This window comes from Alligator sinensis, unplaced genomic scaffold, assembly GCF_000455745.1.
Source record: "Alligator sinensis unplaced genomic scaffold, ASM45574v1 scaffold994_1, whole genome shotgun sequence".
In the NCBI taxonomy this organism is placed as follows: domain Eukaryota; kingdom Metazoa; phylum Chordata; order Crocodylia; family Alligatoridae; genus Alligator; species Alligator sinensis.
In genome coordinates, this window is record NW_005842488.1 from 146,387 (window position 1) to 171,607 (window position 25,221).

Consider the following 25,221-nt stretch of genomic DNA (forward strand, 5'->3'; position numbering starts at 1 on the left):
CTCGTTGAATCCATCCCCTAGCAAAGCCCTAGCCCAGTTCTCCTCAGTCTTCCCTGGCCTATAGGCAGCATCAGCCCAGAGGTAACACTGAATCTCTCTGGGGCTCTGTTCCCCTCCTTTTCTTCCTAGTGCCTGCTTGGCCTGCTTAAATGTTAAGGTCTGTGGGGCACGAGATCTCTCTTTGCATGGTTTTGTACATGGGGCTGTGCTCGCTGCGGCACCTGGAGACGCTGCTCTTGCAAATACAATCATCTGAGCGCTGTTGTTTTCCAGGTTTAATTTGGAGCCCGGGTATGACTTCCTTCACATCTACGACGGGCCGGATTCTCTCAGCCCCCTGATCGGGAGCTTCTACGGGTCCCAGCTGCCCGAGAGGATCGAGAGCAGCAGCAACAGCCTGTTCCTGGCTTTCCGAAGCGACGCCTCTGTGAGCAATGCGGGATTCATCATCGATTATACAGGTAACCAACCGGGCATGGTCTATCTGTGCCCACCATTTGTCAGCCTGCCTGGTGCATTGAATTCGCTTCTTAGGCCAAGCTGCCTAGTTGCACCGTATGGGGAGGGGGTGCCTCGTGAGATATAGGAACCTCTTGTGCCAGCATCCATCCTGCATGGCTAAGCCCTTTAAGGGCCCATCAGGGAGAGAGCTTCAAGAATGGATAGGAATGGAGGGGAGAATTAGTTTGAAGTTGACCAGATGCCTCTCACCTGCCTGATTTGTAGTTTTAGTTACCAGAATATAGGAACAGCCCTGAGATCCTGGCTGCATTGGAGGTTTGGGGAGATGACCGCTCTCAGAGCTCACCAAAAAGCCAGGGTTGCATTGAGTTTTGGTACTGACTCTGGCATCTGTACTTGCACCGGTAGCAAAGGGTGGGTGGGGAAGGCTGCGACAGGGAACATTTTCCCATCAGCTTTGTCTCAAGGTCTTCTCACCCTGTAAGGTGAGCTGGTCCAAGCAATAAGGTCACAAAAGGAGCAGCTGATAGAGACCTGGATTTTTTCTGGTACTAAGATCTGGAGGAGGCTGAGCCAGGACTCCTGGCTTCCCTTCCTGGGTCTTTCAGGGATGCTCTTCTCTTTGGACAGGCCACTTAAGCTCTTAAATTCTCCATTAGTAAAGCACAGTAATGATGACCCCTACTCACCTTTGTCGAGTGCTTTCAGATGTAAATGAAAAGCCCCAGACATGAGCTGGTTGTGATTGTTGTGCTTTATTATTCGGTATCTCACCTGCAACAGGCTTTTCTGTTAGATTCCCAGGGTAAAATATGAACTCTGATGAAGTCAGTGTTCAAACTCCCATTGATTTCACTGGGACAGGCTTCCACTCCCATTGCTTCCCGGTTGCCCAGTCTTTGCTCTGCAGGATGGGAACAGGTGGGCACATCAGGTCCTCAATTGTCTTATTGCTGAGAAAACAGTTAATGGACTGGGTTCCCACCAGTTCGCCTTCAACAAAGGCTGTATTTGGCAGGTGCAACCCTTGCTGTGCATTGATTGTGGGATTGGGTCCTTATTATTATTTCCATCATACTAAAGAGACCCTGCCCTGTTGTGCTGGGGTCTCCACACGCGCATCCAGAGAATAGTCCCTGCCTCCAAAACCTCCTTTCATAGCTTTGCACATTAAAACGGGTCCAAAAATTAAAGAAAAGAGACCTCACTAAGCTGATTTTTGTCTGACTCCATTGGCACTGCATCGTCCCTTCATTTCCTCAGCCTAAATTGATGTGATATTTTTTTTCCCCCAGTATGTCTTACCTAGTACCAAACCACTTGGCTGTTAGCTTGCCAGGGTTTCCCTTGCTGAAACAACTGCCACTTTGAATTATGTACAGTATTTACCCATAATAAAGTGTGTGGGCCTAACACAAACCGTCCCTGTTCCGTGGGCAGCATGGCTGCTGTTCAAGCAGATGTAGATTGCCTGATTTGTGCTCTGCTGACAATGAGGGACTCATCCGTATGCTGCAAGTGGCTGGGTGTTTCTCCAAGGCTTTGCATTGCTTTGTTTTATTCTACATCTGCTCCCCATGCTGGGAAGTTTCACGTAGCGGCCAGCTACATTGGTCTTTTGGATTACGCTCCTCTCTGCCAAATGCAGGAAAGCTAGGCTGGCTTTCCACGGACCTGCAGGGGCTTGGAAGGGGTGAGTTGGCAGCCTGTTCGGCCCCTGGGCAAATAATGAGGCGTGGAGGGGATTCTTCACAATGTTTAGCACTAGTTCTTCGTGTTGAGCAAAGCTCCAAAAGTTGCTGCTTTCTCAGCTGGAAATATTGGGCTTGATGCTGCTGGCATCAAGGTGGATCTTAAGCAGCTTTGTTTTCCACATGCTCTGCCATGGAGGGATTTCCTCGGTTTCCAGCCCCAGGACTTCCCTGGGAAGAAGTGAACAGCTATCGTGCAAGGATCAGCCACACCTCCATTCCCCCCTTAATAATGCAGGCTGAGAGATGAGTCAGTGTAGCGTCTTTAATCCCATACCAGCAGAGAAGGCCACATGCACGGGGAGAGGTGGTGGAGAGTCTCTGCTCACTCACACACCTCTCTTCACCTGCCAGACCAGCAGCAAAAGGTCTTGCTGCTATGGTGAATTGGGCTCCCAGTAGCCGTCTTGGGTGCATCCAGGCGAGCATGGCCGTGCGGTATGTGGTGCTGCAGACATGTTTGCAGCGCCATGTACAGCACAGTCTCTGAGGGCACGCTGCCTGAGTGTGTGCTGCACCAGGTATTTTTTGCCGTGGGTTTTTTTGACCTCTGGATATCCAAAGCAACGCGTGCTCGGCCAGCGTGCACTGCTGAAAAGTGGAGCCGGCCCACCCAGAGCCATGCTCCGCTGTCAGCCAGGCTCTGAGCGGCAGAAGCGTCGCAGCTGCAGCCCCAGAGGTGCCCAGGACCCCAGGACAGTGCTGGCCCCAGCCTCCTCTACCTCACTCGGGGTAAATGCTGCACCACAAAGCACGTGTGGCATAGGCGTTCCCCAGGGCAAGAAGTGGCGGCGCACCCGGGGAACCAAACTTCCACGCAAGTCTGGATACGCCCCATGTGTCTTTTAGGAAAGCAGATAGAAAAGGTAAGAATCATTTTTCTTTTCAAGGTGGATACACAGACAAAGTCTCTTGGGGAAAAAAAGGTATATTTCCATCCACATGCCATTCTGTGTAATCTTTCTCTTTCCACACTGAATTTAAATAACCCTGTCTCGTCTTCTCTGCTTTTCAGTGAGCAGAACATGCTACTTGCCACTTCATTTCTGATTTCAGCATACAGAGCACTTGAGGAGGTTGAACTGTGAACAGGGTGTTAGGAGTGCTCCATATTGCTGCAAATTACAGATTTAATCCAAGAGGCAAGAGAGGTTTTGTCCAAGGAGGCAGGGACATGCCTAAGTGATAAGGCATCTGAGCCTTAACGGTTGGCACCGCCATTCATAGGTTTACAAAATGAATGGCACCACTTTCTCAAGATGAAGATCACAGAGAAACATCCTCCGTTGGTATCGGCGAGCACAGTGTGTGCAATTGTGCTTGATCTATTTAAAGTAATCCACAATGCTGAGTGACTTCATGAGCCGCGTTCTGGATTGCAGGAGTCTGACTTATTTGTCACAATTATACTAGTGTGTTGGTGGTGCTACAGAAACAAGACAGAAGAACTAGGCAGGTGATCTTCACATTTGACTTTTAGTTGATTTAATTTGCTGGTTCTCATAGCCAAATTCAGGCCTTCCCAGAGGACTCGGCACCCATGGTGGAGGGCAAATTGTCAAAAGCGCAGCGTGTATTGGGCCCTAGGTTTCCTCGGAGCTTCCATCCAGGAGTGTCACAGTGCAAATTGCTCTTTGCCGAGCCCTTGACAATTTGAGCTGTGTTTAGATGTCCCAATGGAAGCTGGACTCTTGGAAAATCTGGCCTTAAAGGCTAAAGTCTTGCCTAGTACTGCAGTACTGTTGTGGTGCCCTATGTACTCTCAGCTGGTCTTGGCAAGATCAAGTCCTAAGACAATGTAGTTGCCTTTGCATTTCCAGCAGCATAGGGGCATGTCATTCGCGCAGATTTTCCTCTGAAATTTTTAGTTCATCAAATGTTACTGGGTTGTTGGTTGTAGCCATGTTGGTCTAAGGACATAGGCAGGCAAGGTTCTTTGGGTAGATGTGGTATCTTTTTATTAGACCAAGTGAGCAGTTGGAAAAAAGTTAGAAAAAAGTTGGACAGAGCTTTTTTCCAACTACTCGAGGCCTTTCAGGGCAGACAAAATCTAAAATTCCCTTTGGTTTACAAGAGAGGTGATTTTCTAGACTGCCCTTTACCATAAGAAAGCAAAAATAGAACAGGGGTGGAGAGGGGAACAGTAGTCCAGGTTCATGTCTTTCCACCCTTACTGGTCACCTTTTAAAGGGCATGTTGCAGATTTGTCTTTAAGGAAGTGATTCAGGAAAGCATCTCTTTGCAGGAGGGCACTTTCAGCACTTACTATGGCTTAAGGACATGATTAATTGCTTTTCTTAATCAGGCCTGAGAGCCTGAGTCTGCAGGGTCCCGAGCATCTTGAGTTCCTGGATTGAATTTGCAGGCACTCAGCGACTTGTTGGATCTGGCCTTTAGCCCTGGATGAATTTTTGTCTCTCCTGTGCAACTTCTGACATGTCTGCATAGGTAGATCAGAGGGAGAAGCTTGGCCACCGCTGTACTTAAGGGGATCAGTCGTCAAGCCAGGTGGCCTGCATTATTGAAGCAGTTGCTTTGCATCAGTCAATGTGTTTCGTTCTCCAGAGAATCGAGGGGAAAATACAACTTCTGGAGGTTTCAGTTAAGATGAGGAGTGTAAGAAGTGATTGAGGTCACCAGCTGGTCTGCCTAGCTAGCTTTTGCAGATGGGGGCAGCTAGAAAGTGGCAAGTGCAGCATGATTATTCAACAAGGACTGAGAAACAGGGTGCATCTTGACAGCCAATATATATTTTGTGGACAAATTGGGGAGAGTCCATTAGGGAACAACAAAAATGGTGAGGGGCCTGGGGCGCGTGACTGATGAGGAGAGGCTGAGGGAACTGGGCTTATTTAGTGTGGAGAAGAGAAGACCAAAAGGGGATTTAATAGCAGCCTTCAACTCCCTGCAGGGTTGTTGCAAAGAGGATGGAGCTGGACTGTCCTCAGCGGTGGCAGATGACAGAGCAAGGAGCAAGGGGCTCAAGTTGCAGCAAGGGAAGTTTAGGTTGGATATTGGGAAAAACTTTCTCACTAGGAGGGTTGTAAAGCCCTGGAACAGGTTATTCAGAGAGGTTGTGGGAGCTCCATCTTTGGAGGCTTTTAAGACCCAGTTAGACGACCCTTGGCTGGGATGATGTAGTTGGGGATGGTCCTGCTTTGGGGACGGGGTTGGACTAGATGTGACCTCCTGAGGTCCCTGCTGACCCTCGTTTCCTATATTTCTATGATTTTCTTAGCATGGTTTGTGTCAGGGTGTGGTGGATGGATAGAGAAAATGAAATACATTTGGAAGTTTAGTAAGCAATACAGCTTGAGAAACTGAGTTGGATCGGTGGCTGCACAGATTTGTTCTGGACAGGCAACGCAGCGCCTAAATTGGAAAGATTCTAGACGCTGTCTCATGCTGAGGTCAGCATGGTGGCACATGGCATAAGATACAACACGTACCCAGTGGGTTATTCTGAACATGAGACAGTCTTTCTAGGTTGCCTTTTTTGGAACAGTTACCCAAGGAACAGTCTCTTTTCTGTTTCTCTCACTCGTGCTTGCATTGCCACACACACACAAATGATATCCATTGCAGGATATGATTGGAACTTGAAGGCAAGATAAATAACTCATACATCCATTGGGTTTAGTTTGTTGAGGGGTAGAGACAGCCAAGAAAATGCACTGAAAAGACACTTTTGATCTTTTCTTGTCAGTTAGAGTCTTTGGAATAGCAACGTGTTTTCTCTCTTGCAGTTTTGTCAAGCTGCCCATCACACAAGAATTTATTCTTCTTTTGCCTTTTCAGGGATTCTGGGTTTCCCCACTTGGTTGCGAGATCAGTTATAGAATTTATAGAAGTTTTACTTTCTTTTCCAGAAATGGTTCATAACCAACTAGTCTGATACAACACACGACAAGACCCACGTGGGCCAGCGTGTGATGTATCCTAGGGCTAATGCACTATCCTTGTGCTGGGATTATTTTTGGAGGTGTGGTGGTTGGTTGGCATGCTGACATGAAGGGAAGTGCCAAAATGTTTCCCAGCAGTTATTTTCAAGCACATCGGAAACAAGAAGTTCTGTAAATCTAGCGAGTCGTGGGATTTCCAGCGTGGTTTGCAAGCTCGAGAGACTTCCAAAGTTTAGTTAGATTTCAAACAAGTACATGAACATCTCACAAAATTATAGGGCTGAATTCACTGCTGCCCTATACCCCATGCACTTGTTTCCACCTGTACAACACCAAGTGTGAAAGGGTCCCACACCCTGATGGGATAATTTTGGAGTCTCTTTTGTAAATCCCTTAGTGCAAGCGCAGATGACTGCTCAAGAAGCTATGCAGTAATAACTTGGGGTCCATAGTCCTTCACGGCTCTTGTGCGTCATCCATCCAAAGAGCTAAAAGCAGGCATTTAATAAGACCCATCACAGTTTCCCATTTCTTAGGTGAGTTTTATCATCTGAAAATAACCCAGAGCTGTTGTCCACTTTAGAGGACCATAGAGAGACAGCAGGCTGAATCCACACAGGTATTTAGGTGCCTGAAGCCCCATTGAAATCTTTTGAGTTAAGGCACCTAGCTAGGAATTAGACACTTACATTCTTTTGTGGTTTGGCCTGATTCATGGTTTTGCACTGAGCAGTGACAAAGCAAGGACTAGAACATGGGTCCTGAGCCTCTCAAGCTCCTAGATTGAACTTGAAGGCACTCAGCACCTTGCTGGATCTGGTCTTTAGCCCTGAATGAACTCGTGTCTCTCTGATGCATGAGCAACTCCCATCATGTCTGCAGCCTTGCTACCAGAGGCTTCTTCAGGTCACTGCGAAATATTTCATCAAACCAGGTTGAGTTTTAGCTGAGTTTCAGTGGGAGGGGAAAATACACTCGCCTGCCACGCCGAAGGCAGAGAAATGGTGTGTTGTCAAGATGGCATGTTCCTCTACAGCGTGGAGCCTGGGAGACGGGGAGTGTGTTTTCCCAATTACTTCAGTGCAGGGGAGCAAGGGGCTTGCAGGGCAGCGTGAGGAGCAGAAGAGGGTGTTGTTGGGAATGCAGCAATGTTCAGTAATTTGGCACACACAACCCCTGAGATTTCTCACTGGGAGGCTGTCTCTTCCCATCACTGCCAAGATGTTGTTGTCATCAGGTCAGCTGTCTAAGATGAGACTTTGTTTGGCAAATGATGAGCAGCAGGCCTGATCCATGGGAAGATGTATTGATCAGCCTATAGTGACTAAGAGGTCTTGGACTGCCAATATGTTTTGTGTACCCTATCCACTCCTTTTGCTGCTCCAGAAGCACCCTTATTACTCAGTCACAGGAGAGAATACTTGAGGACTAACTCATGAAGCCTAGCATGTAAAGGGAGTGTAATTAGGACCTTCGAAAAGTAGGGTCTAGTGAAAAAGGTTGCAAAATTACCTCTGCAATAGCGACTAGGTGTACCCACTTAAGAAGTGGGCTTGCCTACATCAGGCATGGGTCACCGTGAAAGACAGGATACACAATAGGCTGATCCAAACCTCTACCTCTACCTATGTGCTAGTTGGTCACGCTCTTCCTTGGAGGTCACTGGACCTGGGATCAAGTCCCAGCTCTGCCCTGACTTGCTGACTTTCAGCAAGCTGCATTCTCCTTTCTGGAGGGGAGAAGTGAGGATGAAGTGACTTTCCCACCTGTAAGAACGCTAAGGAGTAATGCTATAGTCAGAAATGACAAATCCTGTTTCTCAACCTGAATGAATGGATATCTCTCCAGAACAAGCCATCCTATAAGGCAGCAACAATTAGTGGTGCTTGAAATTCAACAGATTGAAAAGTTTGCAGCCCTTAATTAGAATTCATTTTACTGCAAATGAGAAAGTCTTTGTTTTTTGTTTCTTTTCCCCTCATTTTTTGGCACTTGTAATATAGTTAACAAATGGCAGCCTCATTAAATGAAGGCTGTTGTGTGCAGTGTTATTTTTTTTTTCCTCCCTAAACATACCTACAGAGTTAATCGCGCCTACGTACTTCCCACGAAGCCAAACTGCTGGGAGAAAAGAATGAGGCTTTAACTTTGCTCATTAACTTCTCCACACATTCAAAAGAGCCAGTGATTCAAGTCTGAGAAGCTGCAGAAAATAGAACTTCAGGGAATTGGAGGAAGAAGAGGGGAGAAAAGAAGGGGGGGAAACCCCCAAAAAACCCAAACCCCCAGAGAGAGTAAAATAAGAAACAAGCATCTAATTCGGATTACTGCCAGTGCAGAATCCCAAGTATAGTTCAAAGGCAAGGGCTCATTGGGTATGGTCAGCCCTGCAAGCCCATGTGCTCTGTTGCCGCCAGTTCCCCGAGCAGCGTCTCTCAGCAATGTCAGCCTCGTCTGAAATGCTGTAACTACCCAGGGCTTTGGAGTGCTTTGGTGATGTGCAAGGAAAGACAAAGCAGCCATACACTAGTCCCTTTTGGAAGTCCTGCATCTTCCCTGGGACTGGGATCAGATTGTTAGCCTGGAGCTACAACGTGCCTGATGAATTTCAAACAGCCCCAGCTCTCCCCGGTAATTTTTTTTTTTTTCAAGGGGCAACAGCTTTTAAATAGGAACTTTTGCTCTGGAAAGAGAGAATGGGGAAAAAAAAGGCATGGTGAAAAAGAATAGTTGAGGTTTTGCCGATCTATGCATAGGGCATGGCACAGAGGGCAAAGTGCCAATGCTGTTATGCCGTTATAAAGTTGTCTTGGGTCGTGTCTGCAGTAGGAAAGCTTTGCCAGCATATACTGGTGTCCTATACCACTAAGCAGGCAAGGTTCTTTGGATGAATTTGATATCTTTTATTAGACCAACTGAAATAGTTGAAAAAAAAATGTCATGTATCAGATTCACCCAAAGAACCTTGTCTGCCTGTGTCCTTAGACCAACGTGGCTACAACCTACACCCCTAAACCAGTAAAGCACTCCTGGTATGGACCCAGATGATGTGGGCAAAACTCTGCTTTTTAAGATCTATCATTCCAGCCTCTGACCACCAAATGAAATAGCTCTGTCAGAAGGTAAGAAGTTTTGCAAGCTGAAGCTACATCCACACTTATGCAGCTGTCTTAGCAAGTGCCCTCAATTCAGAGATTTCTTGTCCTCACACCCCTGAGTGACACAGCTGAGCTGGTCGAAGTCTGTAGTCTTCATAGCTTTTTACTCTTCATTCACAGGCACGACCTAGAGAGAAGTTACACATTACACTTAGACCACACCAAGGCACTTAAAATGCGAACCTCCACATGTTAAACCTCATTAACTCATGTAAAGTGCCCTCTGTGCATCTTAAAGTTACACCACATCAGGCAAGGGTTAACTCTGGGCCATTCTACCTAGCTCATGTTAGGGTAACTTCAGTTTGCTCCATAGAGATAAAATGGGAAATTTGCAGTCCTCCAGCATCCCAGGATGTGGCCCTCCCAGTCTCTGGTATTAAGGGTTAATACCATTTCTTGTCTGCACAGCTCTGACTTCAACATCGCTTAACGCTCCACAGATTTAGTACGGTCTGTGTGTAACGTGTAACTTCAGCCCTGCACTAGGATAAGCACTTCATGCCGGCTTAAATGCATCCACTCTGGTGTGAGAGTATAAGTGCGTGGTATTTGAATTATATCTTGCAATTTTATGCATGTAGACAAGACCTTGGGAACAGAGCGGACTCTTCAAAAAGCTGAAAAGACAGGGTCGAAAGGGACTTCTTCATCCCCATGTTGTGCCACTCTGCTTTACTTTCTCCATGCTCTGTTCATTCGCCTGATCATTTGTTCTTATAAACATGGGAGCTCTGTCTTCCCCATGCTGCTGTCCACACTTTAGCTTACTTTTTTTTAATATGCAGAGCCAAAATTTCAGAAAAATCCAGAGCAGGGTTTTGAGGTCCAGCTACTTTTCTTAGGGCCATATTCTCAGAAGACCTCAATGTCATATGCTGAGCAGTTTTGAAAATTAGCCTACGATCTTGCACGCTGAACTTCTGTAACGCTACTGTGCGGAGCAAGGTGCTTTGCAATCAGAGCCGCTTGGTACGGTTGCTTTCCCCCCAGCTGTTATGAATGTGTTTATTGGGTCTTTTCCCTCCTATTACTAAAATTTAGCATGTGACTACGTGTATTGTTTTTACGTGTCTCCTCTGTTTTTTGAAGACCTTTTCTGAAGTCAGACTGTGCAATGGAGAGAGCCTCACAAGCTGTCAGTCTGAAAAGGCTTTTGTCACCGATTCAGTATTGTGATGATTTCTGGAGAATTCATGAGAATACATGCTAGGTAGAAAATGTATAGAAACACCATTTTTTTTGGTCATTCATAGCGGCAGTGAACCTCAAGGAAGTCCAAGACTGGTGGGTTGGAAGGTACAGTCCACTACTTTTGGATGTATCACTGAACTTTCCGAACCTCTGGGGCCTGTTCGATTGGTCTGGAGACCACACAACAAGCCATCGTTGTGGGCATCCTGCCTCCAATCAAATATCTCTCCTTTCTAGCTCAGTAGCATTTTTGCTTTCGGTCCCAGTAATATAAGGAAGTGCCAAGGAGCAAAAAAACAAAATGAAAAAAAGCACAGAAGTTTGGGAGGAAGTAACCAAAGTGCTTTGAACCTTAGAAAAGGTTTGATTTTGAGTCTGAGAAAAGACAGTTCTTTCTTTATATGTATGCTCTTTAGCTCATCTATGAAGATGGCTTAAATCCGCAATTCCCAGCCAAAGTGCCCGGAGATCTTTAAAGGATACTGCCTTGAAGTGCTGCCCAAGGTGAGCACTGTTACTTGTGCAAACACCTACACATAGTTTGCACAGATGTCAAGTAGAAATCTTGGTCGGGTCTTCTTGAGTTCTTTGCAACAGACTTGCTCTGTTATTTTTCCATAGTCAAAAAAACCCCCCAAAACAAAAAAACCCCACAAGTGAAAGCTTAAAAGCTGGTGTTTTCCAAGGATTGCCTTGAGTCTAAAAAGGTTGAGAGCCACTGGCTTAAGTGCAGCTTCAGGAATAATAAGAGGAGACTTCCAGCAATATCTTTGAACATCAGGAAGAAAGTTAATCGACAGAAAATATGTGCCGTGGATTTAAGGGGGTTTATGTTTTAAGCTGTATTTGGTTCCCAGTGATGAAACGGCTTATACCCTTTCATGGCCTCTTTTAGTACCTCTTATTTCTGTTTCTGGCCTGAATCTACAGGCAAAGAAACCATGAAATTGAAAGCAAACGCAACAAGAGTGAGTTGTTATTTACCGTCCTTCCAAAATCGGTCCATTTTGAGTCCGTTGTTAACTTGTTCCGTAACACATGGCTCGCAATGCTGCGGCTCAGCGAGGGATTTCCATCTCCGGAAAGGAGCACAGAGATTGCTGAAATAATAATCTTGTGTGTGAAGATGGACAGAATTGCCGATCAGTTGTAAGTAAGATTGGGTCTAGCTTGCCTTAAAGTGCCACTCCCCACCGCACACGGTGTACGACGTTGGCAACAGAAGACCCGTTTCCCCTGGAGGAGATTCAAGCTGGGAGGCCACAGCACGGCACCCCGTGCCACTCCCCACCGCATACGATGTACGACGTTGGAAAGGGAAGACCCGTTTCCTCCGGAGGAGATTCGAGCTGGGAGGCCACAGCATGGCACCCCACCAGCATGCCCAGTCTGTGGTCTAGCGCAGTCATCTCTAGGTCCCCACTGACTTGTTCATCTTTGTCCCTGTCTGCTACAAGGGATTCAGCAGCGGTGTCAGGCTGCTGCTTTTGAGTGCACGGGCCTGGTGTGGACTGGCTGTCCCCTTGGAGCTGGACGGAGAAAACCATGCTTAACTCAGGCCAAATGGTTTTTCAATTGGCACCAGGTACCATGCATTTTGGACACGTCACCACTGATTTCACAGACTGTGAGTTTGTGCAGTGGGTAAGTATTGCTCTCCTCGTTTTACACATGGGGAAATCAGAAGTCACAGAGGCAGGGGCTTGTCTATGGGCATGCCTGTGGCCACTCAATGAGCCTGTCATCAGAAGTTGGATCTCCTGGACTTCTGCTGTTACTATTGCACCACGTTCCTCCTTGGGCTTGAGAATGTCTCATCCCCTTGCTACACTCAGCATTAAAAGGTGCTGGTAGCTTGGGGTGGGCATATTATTGGCATCATAATGTGCGTCATCAGCTGAGGAGAGTGCTGTACCTGAGGACGCAGACTCTCGAGGGAATGGAGAAACAGCCAAGAAGGAAGAAAACACAACAAAAGCAGCAGGGCTGCTGTACAGCAATCAGCCGCCAACCCCTTTCAGCAGTCGGCAGAATGAGTCGGGCACTGAACATCATGATTTTTCAAAGCAGGAGCGGAGACTGAGATCAAGCGTATGGCTAAGACATCTGACAGCTGGGTGGGAGGCTGATTGGCAGCTTGAAGCTACATCAACTTGTTAGATGAAAGGCAGCGCGACTGTTCAAAATAACGAGAGAGGCATAGCATGGTCATAAGGAGCCTGTTGGGTGCAACTTCTGTATGGAGGGGACTAATAATGAATATTAGCTTTTCAGAGACCTTGAGGCCTGCAGAGCTGGAGAAGTGTTTTGGATAGCAGAATGATGCATGTATTCTTGCAAAAGGCATTTGGGATATTTTTGCATTGGTTTTGCCATACAGCCTTGCCATCGCTTTCTTTAGGGCACTGGAGGCACTTCATGAACTGCCCAAAATCATTCAGTATGCAGCTGATAAAGTGTATAGCGGGGTGGTCAGCTTCTGATCTCAGATCCAGGTTCTGGTTCTCGAAATCCAGGCCTGGCCTGCAGGTCTGGTCTTTGCCTTTATTCCGGATCAGGATGGGTGGCAATGTTGAACCCTGAGAGTGTTTTATTAATAACCACTTTACAGAGGAATATAAAGGAAAAGGGTGGTACCGATGTTGACCCCAGCGGGCAAAATGTTAAGTGTAAGGATTAAGGAGGGCAGAGCAGCATGTCTGTCCCCATGGCCTTGTGCTCCTGCTCTCCATCGCTGTGGGTGCAACTAAACTTCCTGGCCCTTGCTTCTTACATATTGGTACTCACGGTTTCTTTATTATCTCCAGCTTCTGCTCCAGCCAGAACAGGCATAAGAGCACACACAGCAAACAGTGAAATAAAAAAAAATCCTCATCTTCCAAGAGCAAAACTTCATTATTGTCTTGTATCTGAGCATCCAAGTTCCTGTACAGTCAGTGCATTAATTCTCTCTGGCCTTGCAGTTTGCATGTGCATAGAAAAAACACTCTCTTCTCCTCTCCCCAAGGCATCCGAGTAGGATTGTCCCATTTGACAGTTAGGGGAAGGCATGGAGTGGGGAAGTGGGTTGCCCAGGATTACACAACAAGACCATGGCAGCTGGAGGAAGGACCTAAGGTCAGATCCTTCATCCCTGACAGTTAAAATTATATGGGATTGCCTACCCTGAACCACTGGTGAATGGCACAGCTGTCGTATAAAGGAGACGATGAAGCTACTCCTATTTTTTGGTGCAGACAAAGAAAAGGAGGCAGGACCTAAGGGTCTGAGTTTTACCTCAACCCCCCCCCCCCCCCCCAAAATATAGTCAAATTCCATGATCGAATTTTCATGCACATTGTAATTGTTCACAGACCCCAGAGCTCACAGAAAAGCCCTCAGCTTTAATGAGCAATTTCCAAATGACAAAAGCACAGGATTAATCAAAGCCCCTAATTATATTTCATACTGGAAAAGAAGAGAAGTGCTCAAAAGAACAGGGGGAAAAAAATCCACACCCTGACAGTCTGTAGTCTTTACTAGCATTTCATATGTAAATTGGGATTTTAACTCTGCAGGGCATGGAGAACAGAGAGAAAAAGTGTCTTCATTTTGTGTGTACTCATTGTGCAATGATCTCTGCCCTGCTGCACATATGGCTAAAGAGCCAGCAAGCACATGGCACTATATAATACCATGGTGAGAGCGCTAATCTGTCAGCTGTTAAAGTGGGAGATGCCAGGGATCGCTGTGGCACATCTAAAATGTGCTAAAGGGAAAAAAGTTTCATGACTCTTAAAGGCCCAGTTTACCTGTATGCGTTCTGGTTTGCAAAGTTTCCTTGTCTTCTGTCCCCAGTTCAGCAAAGTGCACAAAGATGTCATGCACTGAGTTTAATCAAAATAGTGTATTCTGCTGACTCAGTAGCAGCATATTGTTGTATTGCTTGTAGTTGATAACACTTTTGTGCTATTTGGGGCTTTCGCTGGTAATTAGACAATGCTCAGAACCAAAATCTGGGATCTGAACATTGCTGCCTCCCGCAGCATAAGCCGATAATTGGGGTCCAAATCTTACAAATGGCCTGGGTTTTTATAATGAGCTGAAGTACAATCCCAGATCAGGAAAAAAAACCCTCAGAAAATGTGCTGAAGCTTGAAATTGGGATCCGACTGCTTTGTGGCACAATACAGCTGCTTGGAAACTTCTAATGGGGCCGGGGGCAATATTTTCCATAAAATCATTGTAGGATTGTACAGGACCTTAACTGTTCTCTAGTCCAACCTCCTGCAGACATGCAGGATGCCCTGTTCTTTACCCATTCTGGACAGATGCCCACCCAGCCTCTTCTTAAAACCTTCTAGTGATGGAGTTTCTAAAACTGCTTTGGACGGGTCCAAAACTTCTTTGCTCTTAAGGAAATGAGCTGTAACCTCTTCTGCTACTCTAGGTATTTCCAAAAACATTGTCCTTTTTGACTGTCTACCCAATTAGTTTCAATTAGTCTCATTATATGCATCTATAATTTACAGTAATCACAACTGATCGGGGTGTGAAGTAAGAGGTCCAGCTGAGATTCTGTACAAATGGTCGGTAACCTCAGCCATGGCACACCAGCCCCTGAGTTTTTGTTTCATAAATGCTCTTCTTCTGAGGCTCTTAAAGCACTATACAAACATTAACTAAGGCTCAGAGCATCTTGGCAAAGTGAATGTTGTTCCCATTTTACAGGTGAGGGATTAGAGAAATTATAAGTGACTTGTCCGAAATCATCCAGTAAGTGGTAACAATCCCCTGCTGTAGTCCGTGGGCATACAACTCATATACAGTTATATATGATGATGGGTATTTTAATGAGTCCTCAGCATAATAAAGTACATCAGCAATTTTATTTTGCAGAAAACCCCAGGGAGTCGTGCTTTGACCCTGGATTGATTAAGAATGGTACCCGAGTGGGCACAGATCTGAAACTCGGGTCGACGATCACCTACTACTGTGATGGAGGCTATGAGATTGAAGGCGTCTCCACCCTGACGTGCATCATGGGAGGGGATGGGAAGCCTGTCTGGAACAAACCTCGACCAACTTGTACAGGTAGGGCTGGTGGGACAACCTGAGAGACCGCAGCAAAATATCCGCGCTTGCCCCACTGAGTTTGGCTGCCGTGCCCAAGTACTTCCCCACACAGGCACTCCTTTCAGATGGAGCTTCTCAAAGCACATGGAGCTTTTTTGCCCTCACGAGTATTTTTGAATGAAAAATAAAATGACTCATGGCCCGATATTGGGAAAAGACTTCCTCTGCATGTACACATCAGTTCACTGTTGCCCCTTTATCAAGTTTCTTGCATCTTTCTATGAGGCATCTGCCAGAGAGAATGCATTGGAATAAATGCATCACTAGTCAGATCCACCATGATGGAGGCTGTATTCTTGGCATAGGATCCAATTCAATCTTTTTCCTTAAACACATGCTGAACACGGTCCCCATTCAGGAGCACGTGCTTTCCTGTGTCATGACCAGAGCTGAAAAGAGCATAGGAAAAGTTTATTTCCCAACTCGTTTCCCTATTTTTGTCCCCCATCAAAAACAACTTTGACTAAAAGTTTCCAGCCAGATCTACTTCCAAAGAGGAGTGCGGGACGAGGCTTGGACAAGCTGGGAATATGTTGCATAGCAGGAGAGATCCATGGCTAGAGCCAAGACCCCGCTGCTGAAAACCACGGCGAACTCAGCCCTCCAAGTTCTGCGCATTAGGATCAAAGGAATAGCAGTGGAAATCACACATTAGGCAACATACCCTACGTGGCACCCACCCGCCTCGGTGGAGTGTTAATAATTCAATGCGAAGCAGCCATACGCTTTACTTAGAATAAACTGTGTTTTTCTTAATAGGCACTTTCAACGAGCGCCGCAGTGCCTGAAGTGTAGAGTTGATCACGGATCGGGGCAGCCAGCCCTGCACAGAATTGCAAACACGCAGCTGGACCCATCTCAAAGCAGCGGAGACGAGGGCTGATAGCAGGATGCAAGTCTTTGGCAACAGCTGTTCCAGTGATTTCTTCTCTTTTCTCTTTCAGCACCATGCGGCGGCCAGTACACCGGGTCGGATGGAGTAGTTCTGTCTCCAAATTATCCCCAGAATTATACCAGTGGACAAGTCTGCCTCTATTTTGTCGTTGTGCCAAAGGACTACGGTATGTCTCTATGGGTCAGATTCTCAGCTGGTGTCATTCAGCATAGCTCCGTGGAGCTATTGTCTTGCAGAGTCTGTAGGATAAGTCTGTTTCCAGCGGTTGAACATCTGTCTCTTCCCCCCCCCCCCCCCCCTTTTTTGTGTATGGCTGTGTGTGGATTTGTTATTGGAGGAGAAGGAAGTCGAGGGAAATTACAGTGCTATTGGCTGTAAATTGTAGTCACTTAAGGAGACAGCGGATATTTTTAATATAAGAATTAGGAAAGATATCGGCCAAAAAGGAATGAAGTGTTGGCAACAATTTTGGGGAGTATTTTTTTCCCTTGCTCTCTACTGAATTTGAGCGCCACAGTGAAAGTTAGTGCCGTATCTTGTCACATACCACGTGCCTCCAAATAAGAGGAAGATCACACACCAGCTGCAGGTGCTTCCTCAGCCTGATGAAGGGTTTTTAAACCCAAAAGCTTGCTAAGAAAACATTTTTCCAACTATTTAAGTTGGTCTAATAAAAGAGATCAGATTCACCCAAAGAACCTTGTCTGCCCATGTGCTTAGACCAACACGGCTACAACCTACACCCCTCCAAATAAGACATGCACTTTGTTTTTGGCAAGAGGGAATGAAGAAAAAAAGATTTTTCCAGTTAAGATTGCACAGAGCAGGGGCAGAGCCTAATCTTCAGGTTCAGAAAAAACCCTTTCTTTTCTGCTTAAGTAGAAGCTGAAGCTAGAGCTGCTGCTGAAGGCTGGTCTCTGGAGTGGTTCTGCAACTCTGAAAAGAGACAGGAGCAGTCTGTAGGGCTTGGAAATAGGAGAAGAGAGACCATGAATAGCTAGTGGACATCAAAACGGCCTTAAGAAAGGTTAGCTTGAGTAGTGAAACAGCAAGACCATGAAAAAGGAGAGATGGTCATTAAGACCTATAGAGTAAAGAGCAGTGAGTCAGTAAGTCAGTTGACTCCCCCAGCTGCCAGACTAGAAACATCACTTTTGCTCTCTGGCACTTGATTTAAACTTTGAGTGAAGCAAGAATCAAAGTGGGGTACTTCTGGGCAGAAAGACCCCTCTAAGGACACCCCCCCCCACCAGTTTAGGAAGTCATATTTTTGGGGAAAGGTAATGTGGTATGTCAGTAAATATGGAAAATAATAATTAGTTTTAGCAATGGGAAAAAAGACAGTGGTCTTCAGAGGAGCAATGGGAGCAAAACCTGTTCAGCCCAAATGTACAAATGTGTGCTTGACTTGTGCATACATATGTCCCCACATCCATGTGTGTACTACGGGTAGCAGAGAAATATGTGTGTGCGTGTGTGTATACATACATACATACATACATGTATATAAAATACACGTGTGTGTGTGTGTGTGTGTGTGTGTGTATATATGTGTGTGTGTATATATATGTATATAAAATACACGTGTGTGTGTGTATATATATGTGTGTGTATGTGTGTGTATATATATATATAATACAGGGGTGGGTGTGTGTATATATAATACAGGGGTGTGTGTGTGTGTATATAATACACGTGTGTGTGTGTGTGTGTGTATATAATACAGGGGGGGTGTGTGTATATAATACACGTGTGTATGTGTGTGTATATATAATACAGGGGGGTGTGTGTATATAATACACGTGTGTGTATGTGTGTGTGTATATAATACACGTGTGTGTATGTGTGTGTGTATATAATACGGGGTGTGTGTGTGTGTATATATAATACAGGGGTGTGTGTGTGTATATAATACAGGGGTGTGTATGTGTGTGTATATAATACACGTGTGTGTATGTGTGTGTATACAGGTGTGTGTGTATACAGGTGTGTGTGTGTGTGTATATAATACGTATAATACACGTGTATGTATGTGTGTGTACGTGTGTGTGTGTATGTCTGTATATAATACATGTGTGTGTATGTGTATATATATAAAATACACGTGTGTATGTGTATATATGTGTGTATGTTTATGTATATATAATACACGTGTGTGTGTGTGTGTGTGTGTGTGTGTGTGTGTGTGTGTGTGTGTGCGCGCGCACTTATGGACACACACCTATAACTGCATGAGTGAAAATTAATCTGATGACCTAATTTTTCTAAAAACAAGTTACATCTATATAGAGACGACGTTTATATTAACAGTATCAGCCGTCAAAAGCTGCTGAAATGTTATCAAGTCTTAAAATGCCATAAGCCCTAATTCAGCAAAGTGCGCGGGGCTGAATAAATACTCTGTTGTTCGTGTAGTTAAGTGCTTTGCTGTATCAGGGCCTAGATTAATTACATGCACCACCATTTTTGTTAGAGACTTTGATGCTGCTTAATTTTGTGTGGTGTTTGGAGACCAGCATGATAGGCACGTTGCAAACCCCTGAGACAGCGAGCTGGATGGATATTAATATTGTTTAACATATTTTCTAGCTTAAAGTGCATTTAGGGCTCATGAAAAGCACTGCCTTGACAGCTCTGGAGAGTGAAGCCCTTTAAATTTTATTGCATAATATAAGCTTCTCCAGGCATCATCTTGATCAACAACTGAGTCCTTCCACATAGCCCTTTCAGTCTCTGAGCTTTCTTCCAAGGTAGCAGAGTATAAGGGTGCTACTTAGTACCAGCTTAGAGCTACTCAGTCTTTCCATTCAGTGCATTGAGCAGCTATTCCACAGTCATCCCCTTCTGTTCCCACTGATGGGGGATGGATTTGAACTTTGGAAAACAGCCTGAAATGGTTAGTAGGCTCATACCATTGACCTGCTGCTATTCACTCTGATAATCCTAGCGCTTGTCTTAGTAAAAAAAATAAAGCAGCGAGGCAATGCTTCCTGATGGAAGAGTTTCATTTTCCCTCTGCAGAACAACAATGGCCATAATAAATTCTTTCCTCCACCCATCGCATTTCAATAGCTTCATCAAAAACAGTCAGTCTACTGGTAGGAGTAGATATTGGACGTTTCCCATCTCCTTTCTTTTCTGGTTCCACAGGCAGCAGGTGTCGGGGGGCACGGTTCATCCACCTTGCAGCATTCGAGTATCCAAGCCATGCTGCAAGTCCTGGATTTGCAAGTAGCAAATGTTGCAGGTTGGTGGCTGATGAACTGCACAGTGAGAGACCTCTCCCAGCTTGCGAATCTGTAACTGGGCACTTACGATTTGAAAACACGCGGATCAAGGCAATAAAAAATCAAAAGCTTTGAGCCTCAGGTTCTGGAGGAAGAAAAGCCACTGTTGTGTCTCGCAAAAATAAATGTAAAGAGCACACAGGCCCTCCTGCACCAGTTAAAGTATGGCCTAATCTTTTTTTTTTATTCTTCCCCTTTATAAGACCTGCCTGGTCCTAGATGCATTCGTAATTTAAGGCAATAAAACCAGGAGTGCAGGGGTTGTCTTGTTGACAATCTCAATACAGGTGTTTAGGACTGACTGTTAGAAGGAAATTCAAGTATCCTCTCAGCCCGAGCCGTTGTTCGAAAGATCAGCGGCGCTCAGGGCAGGAACGCAGCTCTTCAGAGCAGAGACCATCTTTCTATTCTGTTTGTACAAGGCTCAGCACAGCGGGGTGGCCTGGTTTACAACTAGAGCTTGCAAGTGCTATATCAATGCAAGTAATAATTATCACTGGGTGAAATTATACACCCTGTGTTATGTAGGAGGGCAGACCGGATGATTCATAATCTAATCCCTTCTGGCCTATGAATCAGTGATAAAGCATGTTGGGGAAGGCTGCTGCTCATGTTTTACCTACTTTATGGATAAATACAGGGCTTCTGACTCCAGAGCTGTCAGTCAGGCACTTTTCACTAATGCCAAGTTCCCGTGAAGGACAAGAAAAAACTGAAGCAAACAAAGCTGAAACTTAGCTCGGAGGCTTGGAAGTAGAGACAGTGCCACTCAGCCCCCTCCACCTGTCCTGCAATGTGCTCCCTGTCTGTTCACAGTGGTCTTCGGGCAGTTTGCCTTCTTTCAGACGGCACTTAATGACGTTATAGAGGTGCACGACGGACCCAACCAGCACGCCCGACTCCTCAGCTCGCTCTCCGGCTCCCACACAGGTGAGAAGCTACCCCCGGTTCTGGCAGGATCAGGGGAACCCACTGATGAGTGATCCTCATAACGCTGACTGCAAATTCACTAGTGAGGGTGGGTTATAGGGAATAGGGCTGGTGCCGCTGAGTTGGGCAAGTCACAGAGTAGCATACTGTGCTGGTGGGAAATGAAGGGTACAGCTGTCTGTGCTGGTGCGTGCTTAGCCAGCCAGGGAAGCATTTCAATACTGAAGGGGCTGCAGGAGGTTGCCCCTGCATGTCCCTACACAGCCCCTTGCAGAGAGATGTGCCACAGCCAGGAGGGAGAGGATCTGTGGCGGAGTGCTCTTATGGAGCTGTCCACAGACAGTCCAAGCAGAGCCACCTGACTTAGGCCGTGTGTAGACAAAATGGGGGCCCTAAATTTGAAGCGGTGGGTTTTTAAAAACACCTCTTGAATTTAGGGCCAGGTCAACCCCCATGTTGTGCACGCACCCATGCATTTACCTGCCTCTCCGGCGGTGGGGAAGGTAGGGCGAGCTGCCGACGGGCAGAGCGGTCCCATGGCTGCAGAGGGTGGGGGGCTGGTGCTTCCCTCCGTGGCAGCGGCGGCCCCCCCACCCCCAGGGCTCTGGTGGTCTCTGGGGCACTGCAGCCATAGAGGGAAGCACTGGGCCCCCGCGCATCTCAGGCAGGCAGGCAGGCGCCAGGAAAAAAAATACAAGATTGCCGCTTTTATTTTTTCTTGGGCAGAGCCTGCCTTCCCGGACTGCTGCCAGGCTGCCTGCATGGGCTTGCTGCGGAGCTGCGCAGAGCCCAATACTTCGCTCCACGTCTGTAGGTCATCAAACTAAAACTCCTCAGAGGCGTTTTAGTTTGCTGCGCCCCAAGTCAGTTAAGGTGCATTATGCTACTGAATTTGCTACAGCGGCTGGAATTACTGCGCAATACACCGCTGCCACATGCAAACACCAGCACCATTAAAGCTGTACAAAAGCATTTAACCCGCATATATGCCCTTTGTTTCATCTACACACGGTCTCAGAGTGTCTCCCCAAAGTTACATGGGGCTCATTCAGTTCCCAGCCAGCAGACAAAGGTGACCTGAAGTCCCTGCCCAAAGTGATGTGTCACGTCTTTCCCCTACTGGCACATCAAGAGACTAGAGGTTACCTTCCCTTCACTGCCCCCAGTCTTCCAGCCCTTGACTTCCCCCCGGTAGCGTTTTGTGGACTGGGTTCCCTGATGCTGTGCAAAAGAAGCCTGTTGCATGTCATATGGCCTGTTTCATATAAAAGAGACGTGCATGCATGCATACCGTGTGATCGCTGCAATTAGGGTTTATGCACAGGGGTGAGATTTGCATCATTAACCGGTGCATCTGAATTCTAGTTTTTCGCAGCCCAGCTGGAGCTCTTTAAAAAGTGCTTTCACGAGTCCTGATGAAATTCTGAGCCACGGACTAGCCCTCTCAAGACAAGATGTTTTTTGCCCCCTGCTGCCTTTTTTCTACTGAAATCTGAATTCAGCTCTTCCACATTTGCTGTCTTTTCTGAAAGAACTGCTGGAGGCAACCCTGAGCAGCCAGAGCCACGTGCTCTTACAGCTGGATTCTTACTGATCCCTCTGTACTGGTTCTTTCCAGCAAAATGTCATTGCGGGATCATTTCTCCTGCCTCTGTTCTGGGAAGGGAGTAAAATGTCTCAGAGCCTCAAAGGAAAATGCGCAGGCTTCCATTTAACACCTTGCTGCGTGTGCAAAGGCAAGACGCCTTCATGCCAGCCTTAGTAAAATGACCTCTGTAAGGCACTTCCTCGAATGATGCTGTGACCCATATATGCCTATCATCTGCTTTGTTCTCCCTAGGTGAATCATTGCCCTTAGCCACCACCAATCAAATCCTCATCAAATTCAGCGCCAAGGGTCAAGCCACTGCCAAAGGGTTTCATTTTGTCTACCAAGGTAGGTACAGTTGCAGGTTGGAAACACCCCCCAGGACTGGCAAATATCTAGTTGAAATAGATGCATAATATTTTTTTTGCTTCTGCTGCTGATTAAAAAAGACCTGCATTCGGACAAGATTTTGCAAAGTCACGAGCACTGTCAACTCCTTTTGGCTTCAGTGGAAATGAGGGCTTTTATCATCTGTCCCAGCTGGCCTTGATTTCCAAAGGCAGCTGGGCGCCTGTTCCCCTAGATCAGTTTTAAAATGTTATTCCTTTGCCTAACCGATCTAGGTTCTTTGAAAGCAGTGATTCTCAACCATTTGAGACTCCAGGCACCCCTCATTAGAGTCGAGGCACCCCTTGGAAAATGCTGGCTCTGAGCTTTCACTCATTCTCGGACTATGGAAAAATAATAGAGCAGGTCTTCTGTTGTAAAAAATTCAGAAAAAGCACAATAGGTCAGAATGGTTTTTGTCACTATGGCTTTCTACGTGAAGTCTCTGGGTTTACCTTGAGAATTGTGTGGATCTTAGCACACCTAAGAGTGCTTATATTGTGCAGCACCCTTAAAAGGATCTCGCGGCACCCCGGGTTACCTAAGCCGAGAATTGCCACTCTAAAGCCTCTACTCTCTCTGCTCCCATGTCCGTAATATCTGAGAGACTCTCTCCTAGCACCTGACTCAGTTTTCAGAAGGTTTTCCCCAGTGACCCTTCAGTCCCTTTATCAGTACAACTGATTGATCTGCCTCTCCGTTCTGCAAACTTCCTTGCTTCCCCCCTCTCACCCCCTGTGACAGCCCCCAAGCCTCATGCAGACAGACTGATTCAGATGCATTGAAATAGGAAATATTCTGATGTATTTAAATAGGAAATATACCCATAATGTAGTGGGAAAGTAAATGAGTGGCCATTATGCAGGAACTTCTCTACACAAGATGGATAGGACGTGGGAGCTGGTTGTGGGGGAGCCTTTACCTTCCCCAGGTAGGAAAGGGAGTCAAGGTTTGACTCAGAGTAATCAGAGAGCCCTTCAGCTGAGTTTCATCTAATTATTGTTAAGCAACTGTCCAATCACTAATGAATTCACCAAATCAAGGGCTTTGATGAAATCAATAAAGATTACCTCCTTCCCTCCTGAGCGCGTTTTAATTACAACCCTGGGCTGCACAATCTTTAATGATTACCACATGGTGAGTGAGAGTCAAGGAACGAAATGCCCCTAATCCAGACTTGCATAGCTGGTATCTAGTGGCTTTTGTTTTCATTTAACGTATACAGGGATCACCTCCTCCCCCGTCGGCCCATATCCAGCCCTTTTGAATGTTAATAGCATTTAGCAATATATGAGTGTTTACCATCTCAAAGCACTTCACCGAAGTAGTCGTGAATGATCATTGTCCTTGGTTTACAGGTGAGCAAACTAAAGCATGGAGGTGCTGCTTGAGTCTGTTTGTTTGCTTGTAAATGGTAATTATGGATGCCCATTTAGAAAGCTCCAGGCACTCTAATAATTTAATTAAGCTTAAGATGGTAGTGACTTAGCATTCAGGACTCGCGTACAGCCAGCCTGCGAATGAAAGCAACCACAGGCCCCTTTGGAACGTACCGTTGGCTTCCCCTACCTAAAATCCTGTCTGATAAGCGGCTTTTGCAGACTTCCTGGAACAGCATCAAGTTTGCGCTAGTTCGGGCTCGTGCTGTTGGGAAAATATAGAGGTGATTATGATTTGTGTAGATTTTCAAGGAACAAGGAAGTTAAGCAAAAAAGTGCTTCCATGGTAAGCCCTGTATAAATTCCTGGGGGAGGACATCTGTACATCGATGGTACACATACATGTATCTATGAGTTTGTGTGGATATGCGTACTATTGAGACATGCTAATGCATTCTGTATATCGGGCCTTAATATCTGGAGACTTGGGTTTTTTTTAACTTGCTGATTATTTTGCACAGGAGGCCCCGGGGGTGTGTGGGGTCCTGACCTTGGGTCACGAATAGGGACCTTCTCAAATCACGATTTTGCAGATTGCACGGAAATCACGAAATCTGGCATTGTCCATGAAATCGAGCAATGCCTGCAAAATCTGTGAGAGAAAAAAAACTTAGCAAAAATAAAATGCTGGCTCCCCAGGGGAAGCCGGTGGTCCTTGTGACTGCTGCAGCCCAGCAGTGCAGCCCGCCAGGTGGGGGCTGCCGGCATGAAGGGGAGACCAAGGTGGCAGCCACCATACCTTGCCGCTGATTGGCTGAGAGGGTTTCCTGTTGTGTGACTCCACCCCTTTCCATCAATTAGCGATGAGGGGCGGAGCCACTGGGGCCCCTCGGCCAATCAGAAGTGTGGCGGGGGGGGGGGCGGTGCCGCGATAAGCCCATGAAAATGCCAGCTAGCCTCTCGATCTGCCCTTGACATGGGCCTCTCCATCTGCCCATGACATCGACTCCTCGATTTGCGTAGACCTCCTAGTCGTGAAGCAGCAAAACGTGATTGGCTTGTAACACCACACGGTTATCACCACTCGCATTCTGCTCGCGCTCTTCCCCACGTTCCCCCAAGTCCAACAGGCAGGAAACTTTAAATAGCATATTGAACGCAGCCTGAATTCAG

General features: G+C 46.4%; 1 protein-coding gene across 1 annotated transcript in view; it reads left to right on the plus strand.

The window, feature by feature from the left end:
• LOC102368221 (CUB and sushi domain-containing protein 1) overlaps positions 1-25,221 on the plus strand; it is a gene marked incomplete at its 5' end in the record, with an annotated part of 292,700 nt that overhangs the window by 145,317 nt on the left and 122,162 nt on the right. The window contains 5 exons of the mRNA XM_014523449.2: positions 274-461; positions 15,346-15,540; positions 16,527-16,643; positions 20,581-20,694; positions 22,535-22,630. Of these exons, the coding sequence (XP_014378935.1) occupies positions 274-461; positions 15,346-15,540; positions 16,527-16,643; positions 20,581-20,694; positions 22,535-22,630 (710 nt within the window). The remainder of the gene's footprint in view (positions 1-273; positions 462-15,345; positions 15,541-16,526; positions 16,644-20,580; positions 20,695-22,534; positions 22,631-25,221) is intronic.